The sequence below is a fragment of the Rhinatrema bivittatum genome, chromosome 7 (assembly GCF_901001135.1).
Source record: "Rhinatrema bivittatum chromosome 7, aRhiBiv1.1, whole genome shotgun sequence".
Classification (NCBI taxonomy): Eukaryota; Metazoa; Chordata; class Amphibia; order Gymnophiona; family Rhinatrematidae; genus Rhinatrema; species Rhinatrema bivittatum.
The window spans coordinates 54,156,812-54,177,126 of NC_042621.1; the positions used below are offsets into that span (position 1 = coordinate 54,156,812).

General features: G+C 41.6%; 1 protein-coding gene across 4 annotated transcripts in view; it reads left to right on the top strand.

Annotated features, from left to right (window-relative positions):
- Positions 1 to 20,315, top strand: part of CEP89 (centrosomal protein 89) — a 491,071-nt gene that overhangs the window by 130,399 nt on the left and 340,357 nt on the right. For all 4 annotated transcript variants that reach the window (XM_029608396.1, XM_029608398.1, XM_029608395.1 and 1 more), the window contains 2 exons: positions 11,329 to 11,379; positions 15,631 to 15,714. In XM_029608396.1, coding sequence (XP_029464256.1) covers positions 11,329 to 11,379; positions 15,631 to 15,714 — 135 coding nt within the window. The remainder of the gene's footprint in view (positions 1 to 11,328; positions 11,380 to 15,630; positions 15,715 to 20,315) is intronic.

Below are 20,315 nucleotides of genomic sequence, written 5' to 3' on the forward strand. Positions count from 1 at the left end.
ACTCACCACTCCTATTCCTCCTATCATCCCAGAAGAAGAGGCCCAAAACAAATCTACTGAGCTGGCAATTTTCTTTGATAACAAAATAAAAAATCTACTTATCCCACCATTAACTTCCAACTCTACTTCAAACTACCAGCCTCCACCTAAAGAAATCCTCTCCTCAATGATTCACAAACAGTCTCTAGAATCTTTTGATCGTACATCACCCTTGGAAATCGAATCTATCATCAAGAAAATGAAGCCATCTTCGCACCCAATAGACCAAATCCCGACCAAACTCCTCCTCACCATCCCAAACACCATCGCCAAACCCTTGGCTGACATTATAAACTGTTCCCTCACTCACGGAACAGTTCCAGACGCTTTAAAAACAGCTTCCCTGAAACCCCTTCTAAAAAAAACCTAACTTGGACCCATCCAACCCCATAAATTTCCGCCCAATTGCCAACTTACCTTTCATAGCCAAGATAATGGAAAAACTGGTCAACTCTCGTCTCACAGACTACCTTGACTCCCATGACATTCTACACCCTTCACAATTCGGATTCAGGAAACACAGAAACACAGAATCTCTCCTCCTATCATTAACGGACAACATCCTGATGGGCCTCGACAAAGGTCAATCATATCTGCTAGCTCTTCTAGACATCTCCGCTGCTTTTGATATAGTTAACCACACTATCCTCATCAACCGCTTGATGGAAATAGGCATCTCAGGCTCTGCACTCCTCTGGTTAAAATCTTTTCTAAGCGACAGGTATTTCAAAGTAAAAATAATCAACAAAGAATCTTCCCCCATAGCATCCAAGCAAGGAGTACCCCAGGGCTCCTCGCTTTCCCCGACCCTATTCAACATCTATCTTCTCACCTTATGCCAACTACTCAAAAACCTCAACCTCACCTACTATATTTATGCGGACGACGTGCAGATCATAATCCCCATCAAGGATCCAATCTCCGACACTCTAAACTATTGGAACAGCTGCCTCCACGCCATCAATATCCTTCTCACTAGCCTCAGCCTAGTCCTCAATACATCCAAAACCGAACTTCTGGTCATCTCCCCCAACGATAATAATCAACTAGTCAGCACCACAAATATACCATCAGTAAATCAAGTGAGAGACCTTGGAGCCACCCTAGACTCCAGAATGGACCTTAAAAAATTCATCAACACCACTAAAGAAGGGTTTTATAAACTTCAGGTCCTAAAACAATTAAGACCTCTCCTTCACTTCCATGACTACCGATCTGTCCTTCAAGCCATACTATTCTCAAAAATCGACTATTGCAATGCCCTCCTGCTTGGTCTCCCGGCATCCTCCACCAAACCTCTTCAGATGCTGCAAAACGCAGCAGCCAGGATCCTTACAAATGCTCGCCGTATGGACCACATCACACCGATACTAAAAATATTACATTGGCTACCCATACACTACAGAATACTCTTCAAGACTCTGACCATCATTGACAAATCCATATATCAGCAATCCCCCCTGCAACTTACCATACCCCTCAAATTACACTCCTCATCAAGGTCAACCAGATCTGCATACAGAGGCTCCCTCCAGGCTCCCCCTGGCAAGTCCGTTGTACACAACTCCATCGAAAAACGAGCACTATCAACCGCCGGACCGCACCACTAGAACTCTCTCCAGCCAGACTTACGCCAGGAACATTGTCATCTCACCTTCAGAAAAAAACTGAAAACTTGGCTTTTCGCCCAAGCCTATCGATGAAGAAACCTATGATATCCTGCATGGATCACTACCCTCCGGTTGCGTCCTCTTTCAGCCGCACTAAGGACCTGATATTCTAGAACCGCCCTCACATTAACATTTCACATCAACTCCACTATGTAAACTGTATTTAAGTTTATCAGATAAGCAACCGCTCTCTGCTTACCTGCTCATCTCTACAGCTAATGTAGAAATTGTTAGAATTTGTTAATCTATCCCTTTTTCTTCAAACAGCCTTGTTCTACTTCCTTGTTTAATGTAACTTTCGCTCTCTGTATTAACTGGTTTCCCCCTTGTTTATTGTAAACCGGTACGATAAGACCTGGTCTTGAGCATCGGTATATTAAAAGAATTTAAATAAACAAACAAACAAATAAATAAATAGTAGCTAGCTAGATATTGGCAAATGTTCAGCCATAACATTGAGTAATTTTTGGCAAAAAATGTGCCCTAACCTAGCCTACTTAGCAGCTTTCTGAAAATCTACCTCATATAGATTTGGGGTGAAATTTTTAAACTCCTTTCTTTTTCACTAGTGTGAATTTTTTATTCATTCAATAAATCATGATTTCTCTTATGGTTATTTAAATGATCATTTTGGCATAGTTACAGTATCTGTTTTGTAAGTGTCTTTATGAATCACCAGCCCCTACCCACCCCTGTCAGATTCCTGATGGTCTCCTTAGCCCTCTTCCCCACCACACAAACACCTCATGATCCATCTTTTCCTTTGGAAAATAGAATAAAACTTGAAAAAAGATGATGTATATTAAGGCATACATTTTCAAACACGTACGCGCGTCCATGTGCATGAAGTTCCTAGCGCGTGCACATGGACGTGCTGATTTTATAACATGTGGGCGCCGGCGCACGGATATTATAAAATATTTTATAATCCGCGCACGCATGTGCGGGTGACGCGGGGGGGGGGGGGGGGGTGTGTGTGAATCTTTGCAAAGTTTGCGCAGCGACGTAATTGGGCCTTCCCCAGTTCCTTCCCACTCCACTCCAATTAAGGAACAGACTGGGAGGGAACTTCCCTAACCCCCTGCCTATCCTTCCTTCCCCTTCCCCTCTCCACCCCACCCTCTAAAGTTAACCTACCTTGCCTGAATTTTTTTATTTTATTACTTGCGCTCCTCGGGAGAAGAAGTAATTTATGCATGCCGGCTGGCTGCTGGCACACGTTTCCCCGGGACAGCAGTTAATGGCCACTGTCCAGGCCGACCTCTGTCCTGCCCTGCCCCGCCCCTCCCCGCCCAGAACATGCTCCCCGGCCCACCCCTTTCTCAGGGCCCAGCTCTTGTGCGCGTATCGGTACTTACAGGCGTGGCTGGACCCTTTTGAAAATGCGCGCAGGGCCCAGCCACACACTTAAGTGGCAATGTTTACACCCGTGGCCGATGAAAATTCGGCCGAAAGGTTTTTTTTCAATTTAGCTTTCTTAAGTTAATTTTATCAGCTAATATTTTAAATATTCACAATTTGGAAAATAATTCAATGATCATTGAACTAATGAATAATTCTGCTTTCATTTGGATTATTCCTTGATATGTCATGTGCCATTCTGCATCTGATTTTTTTTTTTTTTAATTTATTTAAATGCATTTATCAACTACCATTCTGATAGTCATGGTGATTTACAGATAAGAAAAGGGCATAAAAACAAAACAAATATGATACAATAATTTAAAATTATTTTTATTTATTTATTTAAACAAATTTTGTATACCATCATTCGTATAAATACATCATAACGGTTAACAAAAAATAAACATAAAAACACAAGGTATACATCGAATATTATAAATACAATAACATTCTTACATTAAAAGGGGAAAGGGAGACAATTTTCTAGAAAGTCAGGCATAAAATAAGATAATAGATCTTAATATCTTATTATTAGTCTTTTCTTAGATGAGCTGAATAGGCTTGTTCAAAAATAAAACGTATTGCAATATAAAATAAACTAAAATATTCAACACTATAATCTCATAAAACAATCTAATAATATTAAATCATGTTAACCTAAAAATTAAGTAAATAAACAAATTAACACATAGAGAGAGAGAGCCTCTAGGGGTGGCACACCTAATAGTCAACTATTTATACCACTATAGGGGGAATAAACTAAGGGGGCCAACTAGTAACTTGGGGTGAGGTTTTGGTGGTGGGCTAGGGTTTTGAGGCCAGTTTTACATGCGCAGTGAGACGTACAAACAGCACAGTACACACCAGTGAAGATTTGTCATGATTTTGAGTGAGGAAAGTCACTCAAAGATGAGATTTCTACAATGTCCTCTTGCCCTAGCTTGATGTACTCTCTACCAGGGTACTATCGCATGGTGCAGAAACTCTAAAATTATCATAGCCATGCCCCTTTTCCTTATCGCAGGCGTTATTCATGCAAAATTTATTGCATTTTGATGAATATAGGCCTAACTGATTAACAAACATATATGTTGATCCTGCAGATGCACTCTAGCTACTAATTTCTTCAAAAGCCTGTTGGAATAACCACGTTTTAGCATCTTTTTAAAAACTTTATCTTGCACTATACAAAAGAGCTCCAGCATTTTATTCTATAAAATTGGACCTGCAACCGATATAACATGATCTCTCACCTCACCCAAATGTATCTGTGCTATACTTGGAGTTACCATAAAAACCTTATTTGCTGACTTTAAAGAACTTGGTGGAGCATAGATATGTAAAGTCGCTCTTAACCATAGGATATCTTCACCATTTATTATGTTATGAATTAAAGACAAGGTTTTCTAACAATTCTGTATTTAATAGGAAGCCAGTGAAGTGCTGATAAAATTGGTGTGTTATGCTCATATTTTGAAGATCCTGTTAAAACCCTAGCTGCAGAGTTCTGGAGCAGCTGCAAGGCCCTTAATGAGTTTGTATGTAGTCCCAAAAGTAGAAAATCATGGTAATGTATTCCTGTGAATATAGTGGTCTGCAAGGTTCCAGCAAAGTTTTTAACCTTTTTAGTACTCTCAACTTAAAACACCCAGACTTAACTACATGAGAGATGCAGTATGTGACTTCATATAGAGTCTTTTTATCTAAAATGACTTCTAGATCTCGAACATTGCTTGAAACCGCAATCTTTTTTCCGACGGACAAAAAGGGAGAAAATTGTTCTTGAGTTATCTTTCTAGTTAAGTCAATAATTTCAGATTTAGTCTTGTTCAAAGACAGTTTATTGCCAATAACCACTTTTTATTTATTTAGTTAGTTATTTGATTTTTATATTCTGCTTTTCGGCACTTCAAAGTGAATTACATTCAGGTACTGTAGGAATTTCCCTATCCCCAGAGGGCTTTACAATCTAATTTTGTACCTGAGACAATGGAGGGTAAAGTGACTTATCCAAGTTACAAGGAGCAACAGTGGGATTTGAACCCTGGTTTCCCTGGTTTGTAGTCCGCTGCTTTAACAACCAGTTCTGAATAGCGGAGAGATATATCTCAAGATACTGAAAAGAATTCTTAATCGATGTCTCTTTTGGAATACAAATCTGAATATCAGCATAAATTCTAAAATGTAACCTAAACCCCCTAATAATTTACATAAAAGTGCCATTAAACATTAAAAAGTGAAGCTGGTAGAGGCAATCATAATTTCCCAATCTGATAGCTTGTTTCCTATTTTTTTTACTTGCCGTGCCCTATTAGATGTCAAGGAATAAAACTAATGATGACATTCAACCTCAAGCTGGGCCTAAAACATCTTCAAAACGAAAAGACACAAGCTTTAGATTCTCGCTGGTTCTTGATGCCTGTTGTGTAAATTAGTAGAATGGGGAAGGCAGTTTTGACCCCCCCTTCTGCCTCACGGGGATCGTGCAGATTCACGGGCACCTTCGGGACTTTCCCTTTGACAACGTGTCTCACACGTACAGAGTGGGTATAAAAGTGCCCGCTTAATTTGTACCTGCACTGGGGCAGATGCAAGGTATGCACGGAGATTTGAAAACAAAATATATGCGCATGCTTTTGCTCTTCGTCCTACGTCCACCCACTTTATGCAGGTGAAAGTGTGCATGTTGTGAAGAAAGTGTAAGTAATCTTGCAGTCATTTTGTTTGAACACGGATAAACAAGCTTTTAATTATAAAAGCTTCTGTTATTGCTTCCTAGATAAGACAGCAGTAGGAAAAAACAAAAATACTACAAAAAATTTACATATTTTATTTTTGGACTTCATAGATTATTTTGAATTATTATTGCATTTGTAATAAACCAACCAAAATCTATCATGATTGGTTTAATAAAACATAAAAGAAAAAAAATTGGGCGATCCGGGTAACTATAGACCAGTGAGCCTGACTTCAGTGCCAGGAAAAATAGTGGAAACTATTCTCAAGATCAAAATCGTAGAGCATATAGAAAGACATGATTTAATGGAATACAGTCAACATGGATTTACCCAAGGGAAGTCTTGCCTAACAAATCTGCTTCATTTTTTTGAAGGGGTTAATAAACGTGGATAAAGGTGAACTGGTGGATGTAGTGTATTTGGATTTTCAGAAGGCGTTTGACAAAGTCCCTCATGAGAGGCTTCTACGAAAACTAAAAAGTCATGGGATAGGAGGCAATGTCCTTTCGTGGATTACAAGCTGGTTAAATGACAGGAAACAGAGAGTAGGATTAAATGGTCAATTTTCTCAGTGGAAAAGGGTAAACAGTGGAGTGCCTCAGGGATCTGTACTTGGAGCGGTGCTTTTCAATATATATATAAATGATCTGGAAAGGAATTCGACGAGTGAGGTTATCAAATTTGCGGATGATACAAAATTATTCAGAGTAGTTAAATCACAAGCAGACTGTGATACATTACAGGAGGACCTTGCAAGACTTGAAGATTGGGCATCCAAATGGCAGATGAAATTTAATGTGGACAAGTGCAAGGTGATGCATATAGGGAAAAATAACCATTGCTGTAGTTACACGATGTTAGGTTCCATATTAGGAGCTACCACCCAGGAAAAAGATCTAGGCATCATAGTGGATGATACTTTAAAATCGTCGGCTCAGTGTGCTGCAGCAGTCAAAAAAGCAAATAGAATGTTAGGCATTATTAAGAAGGGAATGGTTAGTAGAACGGAAAATGTCATAATGCCTCTATATCGCTCCATGGTGAGACCACACCTTGAATACTGTGTACAATTCTGGTCGCCGCATCTCAAAAAGATATAGTTGCGATGGAGAAGGTACAGAGAAGGGCAACCAAAAGGGGATGGAACAGCTTCCCTATGAGGAAAGGCTGAAGAGGTTAGGGCTGTTCAGCTTAGAGAAGAGACGGCTGAGGGGGGATATGATAGAGGTCTTTAAGATCTTGAGAGGTCTTGAACGAGTAGATGTGACTCGGTTATTTTCACTTTCGAATAATAGAAGGACTAGGGAGCATTCCATGAAGTTAGCAAGTAGCACATTTAAGACTAATCGGAGAAAATTATTTTTCACTCAACGCACAATAAAGCTCTGGAATTTGTTGTCAGAGGATGTGGTTAGTGCAGTTAGTGTAGCTGGGTTCAAAAAAGGTTTGGATAAGTTCTTGGAGGAGAAGTCCATTAATGGCTATTAATCAATTTTACTTAGGGAATAGCCACTGCTATTAATTGCATCAGTAGCATGGGTTCTTCTTAGTGTTTGGGTAATTGCCAGGTTCTTGTGGCCTGGTTTTGGCCTCTGTTGGAAACAGGATGCTGGGCTTGATGGACCCTTGGTCTGACCCAGCATGGCAATTTCTTATGTTCTTAAAATAAAAACCCCTGAAAATGATATTCAGTCATTGTGAAATTTTGTTTTGCCTTTTATTCTATTTTGCTTCTTCTCCCTTCCCAGATGGTATTCCTGGGAAAGGAGACCCTCATCAACCTGAGGATTATAGGGGTACCCCATCCAAGGCACTTCCTCAGCACTGCTCCATGACCAGTGTGACTGGACAGGAGAGACAGCTGTATTCCCACCCTAACTCTGCAGTATGCGCAGGCCCTGCTGGCCCCAGAATATAGGGACTTCACATGCAGGGAGAGGAGCAATATGGTGGGATGATAGCCAGGATCTGTCACTGTTCCGCTGACTTTCCTCAAACTATTTTTTGTTTCTTCCTGGAATGCCTTCTAAAAGGAAAGGGAAGGTTCGGGCTGGAGCCTTTAACCTTTTCCTGGGTAGTTTACTATCGTGCAGATCATGGCTTGTACGCCCGTACAGGTAGTGCTGGGTCCTGGATGCCGGGAGTAGCGGAGAAGAGCCCCCTCGACGAAAGATTCCCCGCTAGCGCTCAGAGCTCAACAGCCGATGCCTCGATGACCCGTCCTGATGAGGTCAGCTTTGCCGCCAAGAATGAAGGAGCTGGTGCAGTCAGTGGCTCCATTGCAGAATCTCTTACAGAGGTTGGAGGTAATTCCAGAGTATCCGGGCTTGACATGGGGTCTCCTGTGTCTGGGGCAGGAGATGGTGTTTCTCCCATAGAACCACAGCCTGGTGGGTTTAATTTTTCTCCAGAAAAGCCGGCAGTAGTCACATTAGAATCATTATGGGATTTTATGGCCAAACTTGGAACTGCTTTTTCTGGATGTGCAACGAGAATAAATGCTGTTTCTCAACAAGTTGAACTTTTGATTAAAAATAACAGGAGGTGACTGGGAAAAATAGAGTTCATGGAAAAAGAAGTCAACTCTATCAAAGCAGTACAAGTTTCCATAATTCTGGATTGTGGAGTTATAAACAGAAAAGTTGAGCATATTGAGTACAGACTGAGACATTTGAATTTGCATCTTTTGAACTTTCCTTATGTTTGAAAAAATATTTCACCGAAACTTTGGCATCTACCCCCTCCCTAGATAAGGCTCAGTTAATCAGCACCCATCCTTTGATGTAGAGTTGTCTACTCTTTTAGAGCCCTCAAATTATGAAGTTTCAGAGAGAACAACATTATTAGTTTTTTTTTTCTGAGTATGATTTGAGTTTGGTAATGAAGAGTTTGTTACGGAGCGTGGATCCTTTGGCCAAGGGGAAGTTTATTTATTTAAAAATGTTTATATGCCGCTTTTACAATAAAAAATTAATCAAAACAGTCTCCACCATTGGCAGGCGAGGCTAATGAGAAGCCTGAGACCCCGTTGACGCTTTACCACTACCAGCCCACGTTCCCCTCAGGTTGAGCCCTTGGGTACCGGGGCCGGATGGACTTATGTAGGGCCTCAGGAGACAGAGTCTGGGTGTAGGTGTAGCTCTTAGCAGGCAAAGATGAGTAGAAGGCAGGAGCTGGCAAGGCAAGACAAATGACGTGGCTGGAGGTCAGGCAGCGTATCTCGGAGGTCAGGTACAAGCAGAGGTCTTGGCAGGCAGCGAGTCTCAGAGGTCAGGTACAAGCAGAGGTCTAGCCGGTCAGAAGCAAGAATACAGGAACGGGACTATCAGGAACACAAGCAGGAGCCGAGTAGCCAAGGCGAGGGCTTGCAGGAAGGCCTTGCCTTAAATAGTCCCGGGTCAAGAGGGAGAAGCCCTAGCACTTCCCATAACGATTCCCTTAAATGATGTCAGAGGCTGTGCGTACGTACACGTGCCTAGGAGCACAGGGCACCCCTGCGGGAACGGACCGGGCACCACCGCTTCCAGTCCGAGAAGGAGCAGCAGCATCGGGAGCCTGGCATAGGCCCCGCATGGAGGGAGCGCGCAGCTGGGAGGGAAGAACAGCGTCGGAGACCAGGCGGAGGCCCTGCGAGGAAGGAATGCATGGCCAGGAAGGAGCAGCTGTGCCAGAGGCCCGGCAGGAGCCTTGTGCGGGGAGCGCATAGCGACCACGACACCCTGCGGCCGCGAGACATCCAGGGCTAGCAAGTGGCGGGCAGCTGCGGCGGTAGGTGGAGGGAGCAGGCTGCGGCCTACAGCGACCAATTCCCATCACAGAATTATTTTAAAAATGTACATGTTCAGTTTATGGGTCAGAAAGTAAGGATATTCCCAGATCTACCCAGGAAAGAAGGAAAGGGTTCCTAGCTTTATGCCAGGAAACCTGGGCTATAGGTGCAACTTTTTTCTTGAGATACCCTTGCCAAGGGTATTAATAAGTATAATAAGGATGGTTTGGGTTTTTTATTTGTTCCAGAACAGCCAAAAACATTTCTTGACTCTAAGAAATTGTTGATGCTGTTTGGCTTGTCTAATGTACCATCAGTTTAATTGTTAGGTAAATGATGTGGGATTAACCTCATGTTATGCTATGTCCTTAACCTGTTTCCTTATCTTTCTCCTCTTATTTCATTCCCCCCCCCCCCCCCCGAACCTTGAATTTGTGGACTACTGGATGTGTTTGTATAGTTACTTCATTTTGTTTCTTGAGTGATTTGAATTTGCAACATCATTTTTGTTATAAATGTTTAAAATCAATAAAATATTATGAAGAAGATGAATGCAGATCCTTTGTGCTGCATTGTAAGATCTTTGAACAGCAAATAAAGTATAAGTATGTTTAATTTATTTTAGATACATATTAAATTAAACTTCTTGTTATGAAAAACAAAAATTGCTTCATCCTTCTGATTTATTTTCTGTTTCCTGTGGTGTAGCATGAAACATACAAGGTGAGGCTATAGGTTTGATTCATCTCGTCAACTGCTAATGAATTGCAGTTGAATCTTTTTATTTCAGTTTGTATGTCTTTCCTGATGTAACAGAATTGTTGTCAGGAATCTGGCTGCTAGAGAGCCCCCTTTGCCCCCCACCAGCAGGGGCCCACCCTTCACTGGGCCACTCTCTGACACGCTTTAGCTGCTGCCATGAAGGCCGCATGCTGCAGCAAGGCCCAGCCCTCTAAGATCTCCTCACAGGATACTTCCCTCCTCAACAAGGAGTCTCCTGTCTGCCTTTGGCCTCTTGTCTTTGCACTTTTGCTGTTCTGTACCTAGGTCCTACGCTGTTTAGGACCTTCTAGCCTGTCTGCCCAGCCTTCATTTTGTCTCTTTGCCTGTGCCTCTTGTCTTTTCCTTGTCTTGTTTGGGCCTATCTTGCCTGCATGCATTCTTTGCATTTCCTAGTGTGCTCCTGTCCTCTCTGGGTCTCACTGTGGCCATCCTGTGTCCTGTCTAGGTCTCCTGATGGCCTAGCTCTCCTGTGAATTCCTTACCCTGTACACTGTTTTAGTTTTGCCCTGTCTTTGTTCTTTCCTTATCTTCCTTTCTTGCCGATGCACTCTCTGATCCTGTGAGTCTATTCCTGATCCAGTGCACTGCCCTCCAGAAGTTCTGCCAGTGGCCAACAACAGAGGGCCCAACCCAAAGGGAAGGTGGTTGGTCAAGCAGAAAATCTAGGCTGGTCCTACCTGCTCCTGATCCCTGCAGAAGTCCGCATGTTTGCCCTGCCTGCCTAGCCCCCCCCCCCCCCCCCCCGCCTGGGGGTCTCTCAAATCGGCCCTTGCAGGCCGTGACAACTGTATACAGATTTTTTTTAAAGATCTGTGTAAAAAAATCGTTTTGTTTGTGTACTTTTATAATAAGGGTTTATATACTTGCATTGCCTTTTTTATGCTTACATCAAAAATGCTATTTTTAATTTTTATGTACATTTCAGAATGAACAACTTGGCGGCCTACCAAAGAGAGGACCACCACCACCATGGTTGGTAAGTAAAAATACGTTCACAGTTGGTCTATGTATAAGACAAAAGGGTTAGCGCCAGATTTAGGGTTAGGCCAAAAGTAGGATGAAAGTGTACAAAAAGCCTACAAGTCAATTTTAATTAATTTGTCTTTAGACCAAGATTTAATGTCCTATGATCTAGGAAGAGGAAAAATATTCAGATAAACATTGTGTGAGCAAAACCTTCAGAAAAATCAGTGAGTCTCTGCCTGCATGTGAAAATTGCATTTTATTTTATTTATTTATTTATTTATTTAAAGGCTTTTATATACCGGAGTTCATGCACTTGTGCATACCACTTCGGTTTACACAGAACAAGGAACAGAAAATTACATCAAACAGATTGAACAATTAAACAAATATACAATTACATCCAACAATTGGGTATAAATAACATGGCTAACTTAGTAGGAACTTAGTAGGAACTTAGTAGGAACTGCATTCAGAGAAGTCCTTGTTGGATTCGGATGCTCTTCAGGCAGAGCATCTGGAAGCTGTCGTAGCCTACAGTGCTGACGCTTTATATGATCTGCTTCAGATGTCGGCTGTTTCCGCTCGCAGACTCCTCTGGTTGAGTAATTGGTCTGAGGATGTTTCCTCCAAGGCGCAGCTGGGGTCGTTTCCCTTTAAGGACAAGTTGCTGTTTGGTAAGGATTTGGAGGACTTGATCAAATCCTTGGGGGAAAATAAGGTTCACAAATTGCCTGATGACAAACCAAGACCAACGGGTGCTCCCCTTCCTTGCTCCTGTTTCCGAGGGAACTGGAAATTTTGAGCCTTCAGATTGTCTGGTTTGTCTTCCAGGCAGACCACGGGCAGGTGTGGAATCAGCTCTTGAGAGCCACCAGCTTAGCAGAAATGGTGTGTCCCAAGGAACAGGAGCAGCAAAATCTTCACAATGAGACGAGGCCTTGTGATCTGTAATTGCAGCGATTCACAAGGGAATAGTACCTGGCATCCTTGGACTTGACGGAGGTTTACTTGCACATAGGAATTCGGCCCGACCAACAAAGGTTCCTGAGGTCCATGATCCTAGGGGAACACTATCAGGTTTGCACCCTGCTCTTTGGCCCCGCAACAGCACCCAGGACTTTCACCAAGGTGATGGTGGTGGTGGCAGCGGCTCTCTGGAGGGAGGGAGTGCTGGTACACTCTTATCTGGATGACTGGCTAATTCGAGCAAAGTCCAAGACTCTGTCGGGAGGCGGTCGATTGTATCCTGCGTTTCTTGTGATCTTTGAGGTGGATAGTCAATTGGGCCAAGAGTCATCTGGTTCCCTACCAGACCCTGGAATTCTTAGGAGCTCTTTTCGACACGGTTAGGCAAGGTGTTCCTCACCGAGGGGCGGATTCAGAAGTTGCAAACTCAAGTTCACTCGTTGTTAACAATGCACATGCCCAGGGTCTGGGATTACCTGCAAGTCCTTGGATCAATGACTTCCACCCTGGAACTGATTCCATGGGTCTTTGCGCATATGAGACCTTTTCAATCAGCTTTGCTTTCCCAATGGGATCCAGTCTCCAAACAGTTTCAGCTACCACTTCCTCTTACAGAGTCTGCGCGGTCCAGTCTCTCCTGGTGGCTCCTCCTGGACAAGCTTCACCGGGGGATAGACCTGGAAGTCCCCTCTTGGACTGTGGTAATCATGGATGTGAACCTTTCTGGTTGGGATGCGGTCTGTCAGGACAGATCGGTGCAGGGCCATTGGTCGGTGGCGGAGTCCTCGTGGTCCATCAACCGGTTGAAGACCAGAGCTGTGCACCTTGCTCTTCAGGCTCTTCTCCCCTGGTGCAGGGAAGATCAGTATGGACTCTGTGCGACCGCAGTGGCTTACATAAATTGCCAAGGAGGCACCAAGAGCCGACTAGTCGCCTTGGAAGCCCAGGAGCTGATCCGCTGGGCAGAAATGAATCTAGAGAAGATCGCAGCTTCACATATCGCAGGCAAGGACAAGGTTCAGATGGACTTCTTGAGCCATTACCATCTGGATCCCAGGGAGTGGGAGCTGTCAGAAGCGGCTTTCCTACTCATCTGCTGCAGGTGGTCCACACCGTGCATGGATCTCATGATGACGTTCCACAACACCAAGGCTGTGAGATTCTTCAGGCGACATTGGGAGCCAGGAGCAGAAGGGGTGGAAGCCCTAGTTCTCCCTTGGCTATTGGACGTGCTCCTGTACATTTTCCCACCAAAAAATCAGGGAATAAGCTAGTATAATATATTAACCACCAGAAATTAACTAGCTAATATTGTGGCATCTGAATAGAACTTGTAATCTCAAAGTTGTTATCTTTTATTATCAAAACTAAAAAAACAATTTTTATTCAAACCTTAAACTTATTTTTAATATTTTATTTTTTGTTATTTTGTTGTGTATTTTATTTAAGGATAGATTAGACCTCAGCACCGGCAAGATAATTCTGTCAATGAGCAGAAAATATTTTTAAGCCGTGTTGGTACAATCACTGGTCAAAATCTAATCCTGTATTTTCTATTTTTTATAAAATGAAATTTAATGCAGAGTGCAGTCTCATTATAATTCAATTTTTATAAATTACAGGACCGGTCAAAATCCTATTTTCAAACTAATGGCCAAATTTTTAATTACTGATGTAGCCCTAAATCCTTTTAACTAGACTACACCAATTCAATTATTTAACTGGAAACCCCCAAGATTATTTGATTTCATTAGCATAATCGCTTGATGTTCTTGAGGTTACTATGCTCATATGAAACTCAATTTCAAGATCCTTTAATTTACTGGCGTGGATCACCTAGTATTTAATATAATTGAAATTGCTACAATGAAATCCCAGTTTGTTTTTGGTGTTATAGACTTGAAGTCAAAAAAAGTGTGTGGAAGCAGTCCCGTGGAGGATTTTGAAGAACAATAGGGCAATTTTATACTAGAATCTGCAAAAGATTGGGATTCAGTTCTTGAAGAATAGAAGAAATGTAATCGCTATTTTTTTCTCCTAGTAATGACTCGTTGAAATTTAGAAACTAAGGTATTGAGAGGCCATAAAATAAAGTTACAGTAGAATTTTGGGAATGTAGTAGGCCATGCATATAACCCCGAAGGAGTGAGAGGGTTAATAAGTTGTAACTAAAAAAGCAGCGATGGAACAGCCAAAGTAAACTGAATGCTGAAGGCCCAACCTTCAGTGATTATAAATAATTTTGCCTGCCTTTGAACCGTACCTGGTAACAGTGACATCTTTACCTAATCTTTGAATGTTCCAGATTTTAGGTTTTGTCCTTTCTTTGTAGTGATAATAAAGTTGCCATTTCATGTATTGTAATTCTCCAAGGGAAAAATAAAAAGCAAAAGAGAAATGGTTTAGTTTGCATAATGAGAATGAATCCTAAAGTACTTTGCTAAGAAATCAAGAGAACTCTAAGATGAAGCATATGGGAGGGGACCAGAGGAGGAGGAAGAAGAGTAGAAACACGCAAACCCACTAGTTAAGCAAGGAGGAAAGAAAGGAAAACTGCATTTGGAGCTGAAAAATAGACGAGGGCCTTGTATCTACACCTTATCTGTGCCACTGCTTCTAGCCTATCAGTATACTGCAAAATAAAGACTATAATAATCTGAAAAAGCAAGAGTACAGAATTTATTTATTTTTTACCTTAATTTAATTTATTTAAAAGTATTTATTACCCACAGCCCTTCAAAGTTTGGGGTGGGTTACAAATGTAAAGAGAGAGGTTAAAAAAAAATGTCCTAGCCATACTGTGAATGGAGTGTATTATAAACCCTTCAAAAGAGCTCTTTCAGTGTGTTTAAATGCTTAGTATTGCAGTTGTATCCTTCACATACAGAGCTGCACAGTGATTTCCTAACCTATAAAGAGACAACGCTCTGAACCTGAAGATCTGCTATAGAAATCAAGTCACAAAGGTATGGGTGAATATTTTAGTGGAGCAGAAATTAAAGATATGGAAAGTGCGGGCAGTTTGCCAAAACTGTGAGTGGAAGAAGACAATTTAGGGTCAAGAAGCAAACACAGATCACCAGTAGAGGAGGCAGAAGGAGAAAACGTATCCAAGGAGTGAGGTAGAAATTGTTATCCAAGAGGGAATACATAGGTGTAAAAGTGAGGTATAGCTAGAAATTCATTTTTCTCAAATCAAAACAATTTAGCTGTATGGAAGTGCAAGTTTTAAAATTGGTGTCAGTTTCTTAAAACTATGATCATGAATTAGATTAAACTGATAATTTTCTTTCAGTTGGATATGAAATACTTGTCACCCCTGCTACTAGCTTATGAAGACAGGATGAGAGAAAAAGATGCAATAATCCTTGCTGCTGAGGTATGTTAGCATATTATAATTTTTGTAAAATGATTGACAATGAAAAGGATATGTAGCTACATATAAAATTATGCTATAAGATCTTTAACTTAAAATTCACTTTGGAGTCTGGGACAGAACAGCTTCCAGACCAAGAGTAAAGAAAGTTGTAAGCACATCTACATTTCAGTAGAAGTGAAGCAGGTTAGGTAGCTAAACTGATCGTAGTAAATAACAAATAATTGAGAACTTTATGTAGCAGTGTATTGGAGTTATGTGTTCTCTGCACCAGAAGTGATGTGAGTTCCTGGTCCTCGGATTTCACTAAAAATCAATGCAGAATCTCGCCTTCATTTTTCATCCCCGTTTTGGTAGTAGAGCACTAACATCTGTATCATCCTATTCCAACACATTCCAGAGTGTGCATGAATATTCCGAAAATGCTTCATATAGAAACCAACATATACAATATAAGAAAGAAACTGAGTGGTTTTTCCTAACATTGAGATTTATATTTTATTTATTTATTTATTTATTTATTTAACACTTTTTTATACCGACCTTCATAGTAATAACCATATTGGATCGGTTTACATTTAACAAGGGTATAACTGTAGCATAACTGAAGAAAATTAAACAAAAGGAAATGAGTAAGGCAAGTTACATTCAACAAGGGTAAGGAACTTGGAAGCTTATATAGCTGGAAGGAAGTAAAGGTGGAAATAATTAAGAAATACAATGGAGGATACGGGTTAAAGCTTAAGAGTGCTTTAACCTAGCGGTGCTCTAGTCATCGTTCATGAAGATCAAGGTCATCGTCCAAGTAAGAGAAAGGGCAACTAGTGATTGTCTGGAGAATCCCCGAAAGCTTGGTGAAAGAGCCACGTCTTGAGTTTTTTTCTGAAAGTTAAAAGACAGGGTTCCAATCTGAGGTCTGAAGGAATATTATTCCAGATAGATGGTCCTCGATCGAAAACGCTCAGTCTTTAGTCGAGGAGAGTCGTGTGGCTTTAGTCGGAGGAAATTTCAGAGTTCTATTTAAAATAGAAAATTAATTTGGGAACGGCAATGATTCATTAGCTTTTTAATATCCCTATCTTTAAAGCTTAAAGGAGCTATACATGTTGAGGCTGCATTTTTTTTTTTTTTTTTGTGAATCCTAGCCATGCTGGCCATGAATTGAAAAGCATCCCATGTCATCGTCCTGTTTCTAGCAATGGAGAAAAATGGGAAGAAGGCAGTCACAGCTGTGCTAGCTCGGATTGGGAGCATTGTGTAACAGCCAACTGAACCTCACAGAGCATTTTTATGGCATGAGCCATGCTTTATATCTGTTTGCAAATGACATTTATAATTTATTATTTTACAACACCTGACTAGACAAACGCTTCCAAACCATTTCAAACTTGATGTGCACTGTTAAACTGTACTCTGAGAGCAATTTTCAAACTGTCTGCAGTGGTACAAATTATATGGGTGCGTTTTCCCCTCGGATTTTTTACCAGATTTCAGAGCAGATGCACAAAGTGCATGGTAAACACAGATCCAGGTAAAGGAACCAATGGAAAGACAAGGTAAATACAAGACAAAGCCAGACAGACAATAGACAAAGAGGGCCACTGGGAGGCCCAGACAAGACTAGGGAGCAAACAGGGATGATGGGTCCAGGCAAAAAGGCCAAAACAGGTCACATAGAAACAAGGCAAGAAGGCAAGGCAAGAAGGTCCACTAAAGCCACAAGGAAACAAGACAAGAAGACCACACAGAAACAAGGCAAAAAAAAAAAAAGACTTTTCTTCCAGGAGGAGGAACAGTCTGTTAACCATTATTAAGGTGGAGTTGCAGAACTCCTCTTCTTATCTTTGGGATAAGCAGCTTGGAATCTGTCTACCCCTTGGGATCCAGCCAGGAACTTGTGACCTGGCTTGGCCACTGTTGGAAACAGGATACTGGGCTTGATGGGCCTTTGGTCTGACTCAGTATGGCAATCTTAAGTCATGTCGTTTCTCGATGATGAGGTCCCGAGCAAACTGTGAAGGAGATTTCGTATAGGGCAAGTCTTGCTGCATCATGTACCCTTTAAGGTGGTGGCTAGAGCAGAGTAGAGCATGGCTCACTGAGGGCCCCTGCTGGTGGGGAGGCTGGATAACAGCCAAATTCGTGACACATATTAGTAAGGCTTTTTTCCATCAGCAACTTTGTCAACTGAAACCAGTTTTAGAGATTAGTGACCTTGCAACTTTGATATACACTCTAATTGTTATTCGGTTAGATCATTGTAATTCTATATTGGCAGGACTACCCAATAGCTCACTACTGAAATTATAGAATGTTCAAAATCAGAAGACTAGACTTTTGTTGGGTTTGCAGCATTATAAACAGATGTTACCCTCTTTATAATTGTATTAGCAAAAAATGCCCAGTGTTGGTCAGGTAGTCTGGTCTATAACAGTCTGTGTGTGTGAGAGGCCTGTGTGTCTGTTTGGGAGCTTCTGCGTATATTTATTTATTTATTTATTTATTTATTTATTTATTTAGCTATTTTCTATACCGGCTTTCACGACCAGGGGTCACATCAAACCGGTTTACATTGAACAGTTTGTGCATTAAACATGGAACTGGAACAACTAACTGGTGCAGAAAATACAGTTACAATGAACAAGGAATTATACAACTGGGAGAGTGGGAAGAAGAAGAAGAAGAGAGTATAACAATTAATAAAAAATGCATTTACGATGGATCTTTACAAAATATGTAACTTAAAGACCCGGACTGGGAGCAGTCCTGGTCTGGAGTAGGTGGTGGATGATTAAGACTTTATAATGGAGTTATGAGATGATGTGAACTCTGAAAAAGTAATTAAGGGATAATATTAACATGGGTTAATCTATATTGTATATGGAGGGAAAGGGCCTCAGCTTGTGTGTGTGTTGCATGTATCTATCTGCGCTTGTGTGTGTGTGGAGGGGGGTGGGGGGGAGGGTGCCTGTGCCTGCATGTGTATGTGTGTATGCATGTGCGCTTCTGTGTGTGCGCTTCTGTGTACTTTTGTGTGCTTATGTGTGCCTATGTGTGTGTAACTATGCCCGCTTCTCCCTCTGTGTGGGAGTATGAGAGATGGGGCTCTGCAGACAAAGCAGATTAGCTAACACCTGGCGTTGCTCATGTTATCTGGTCAGTCATAGCCTGTATGTGTGTGCCTCTGCCTGTGTGTGTGTTTGTGCATGTGTGCGCTTGTGACAGTGCTTTCCAGACAGAACATATTGTCTTGGTACATTGTATATTGCAACTTACAGACAGACACAACAGTGTAACTGACTGACCGATGCAAGCCTTTATGTATTCACTAGCTGCCACTGAATTTCTTAATAAATTAAAACTCCTGTCCTTGGCATTTAAGGTTAATTATGGGGAAAGTGCCTTTTGATTGAAATTGCTGGTTTGTTTCAGCAAAATTTCTTGTTTTGAAAACAAAAGCAAAATGAATGAAATTTCATTTGTTTTATAAAAAAAAATTTGGTAGCTGCAGCCATCCCCATAACCACCTCCCCCTCCTAACAAAAAAAACCTTGCTGCTGCCAAAAAATAAAGCCTCATGGCTCAGATCAGCACAATCCCTGGACCCCTCCATCTCCTGAACTGTTACCCCATCTGCAGGTTTAAAATGGGGCAGGAGCAATCCTCAGTCATTGCTATTTTTCTTAAATGGTGCTAGCTTTGAAACAGTATATCTGGGAATTACTCCTGCTCCATTTAAACCCGCAGATGGGGTAAGAGCTGGGATGTTGTAGGGAAACTGCAACTTGTAAGTATGTATTGCTTACTGAAGAGGTGGCCAACTCCAGTTCTGGAGAGCCACAAACAGGCTAAGTTCTCAGGATATCCACAATGAATATGTATGAGAGAGATTTACATGCACTTCCCCATTGTATGCAAATCTTTCATGCATATTCATTGTAGATATCCTGAAAACCTGGCTTGTTTGTGGCTATCGAGGCCAGGGTTGGTCACCCCTGGCTTACAGTATTATTTTTTTTGAGGGGAAGGGGGGGATTGGACTCAGAATAAATAATTTTTTCTTTGATTTATCTAAATTCAGTAATTTCTATTTATTATTTACTTTATTTTATTTGTTTTCTGCTTTTTGGTACTTTAGAGTGGATTACATTCAAGCATGCGCTTCAAAGAAAGGGATTAAAATTGAGTTCAAAGAAAAAGGATCAAATTATAAGAAACAGTACTGTTAAGGTTTTTTGAAATAAGTATTGACCTGCATTGCAGAATTTTAGTAGGATACATGTAACTCTATTAAGTGTCTTGTAAGATGGATGTATGGATGATTGTTGAGTGAGAGGTGTGCTCATGGTATGATTGTGTTGCGCTCGGGGTGGACCCGTGTCTTGGGACAATGAAGGAACGTCTCCTGAAAGGGAACAGGAGGTAACTGCCCCCAGGGGGCGGAGCACTGGAGGAGACAGAGGCTGTGAAGAGCTTCACCACTGGAAGCCCGAGGTCCCCCCGGGAGGAGCCCGAAAGGGACCCGGGCCGCTTGGACTTAGGTGGGCCTCGCAGGGTCTCCTGAGAGAATGAAAGTCCAGCATGCCCATGGACACAGGGGGAGC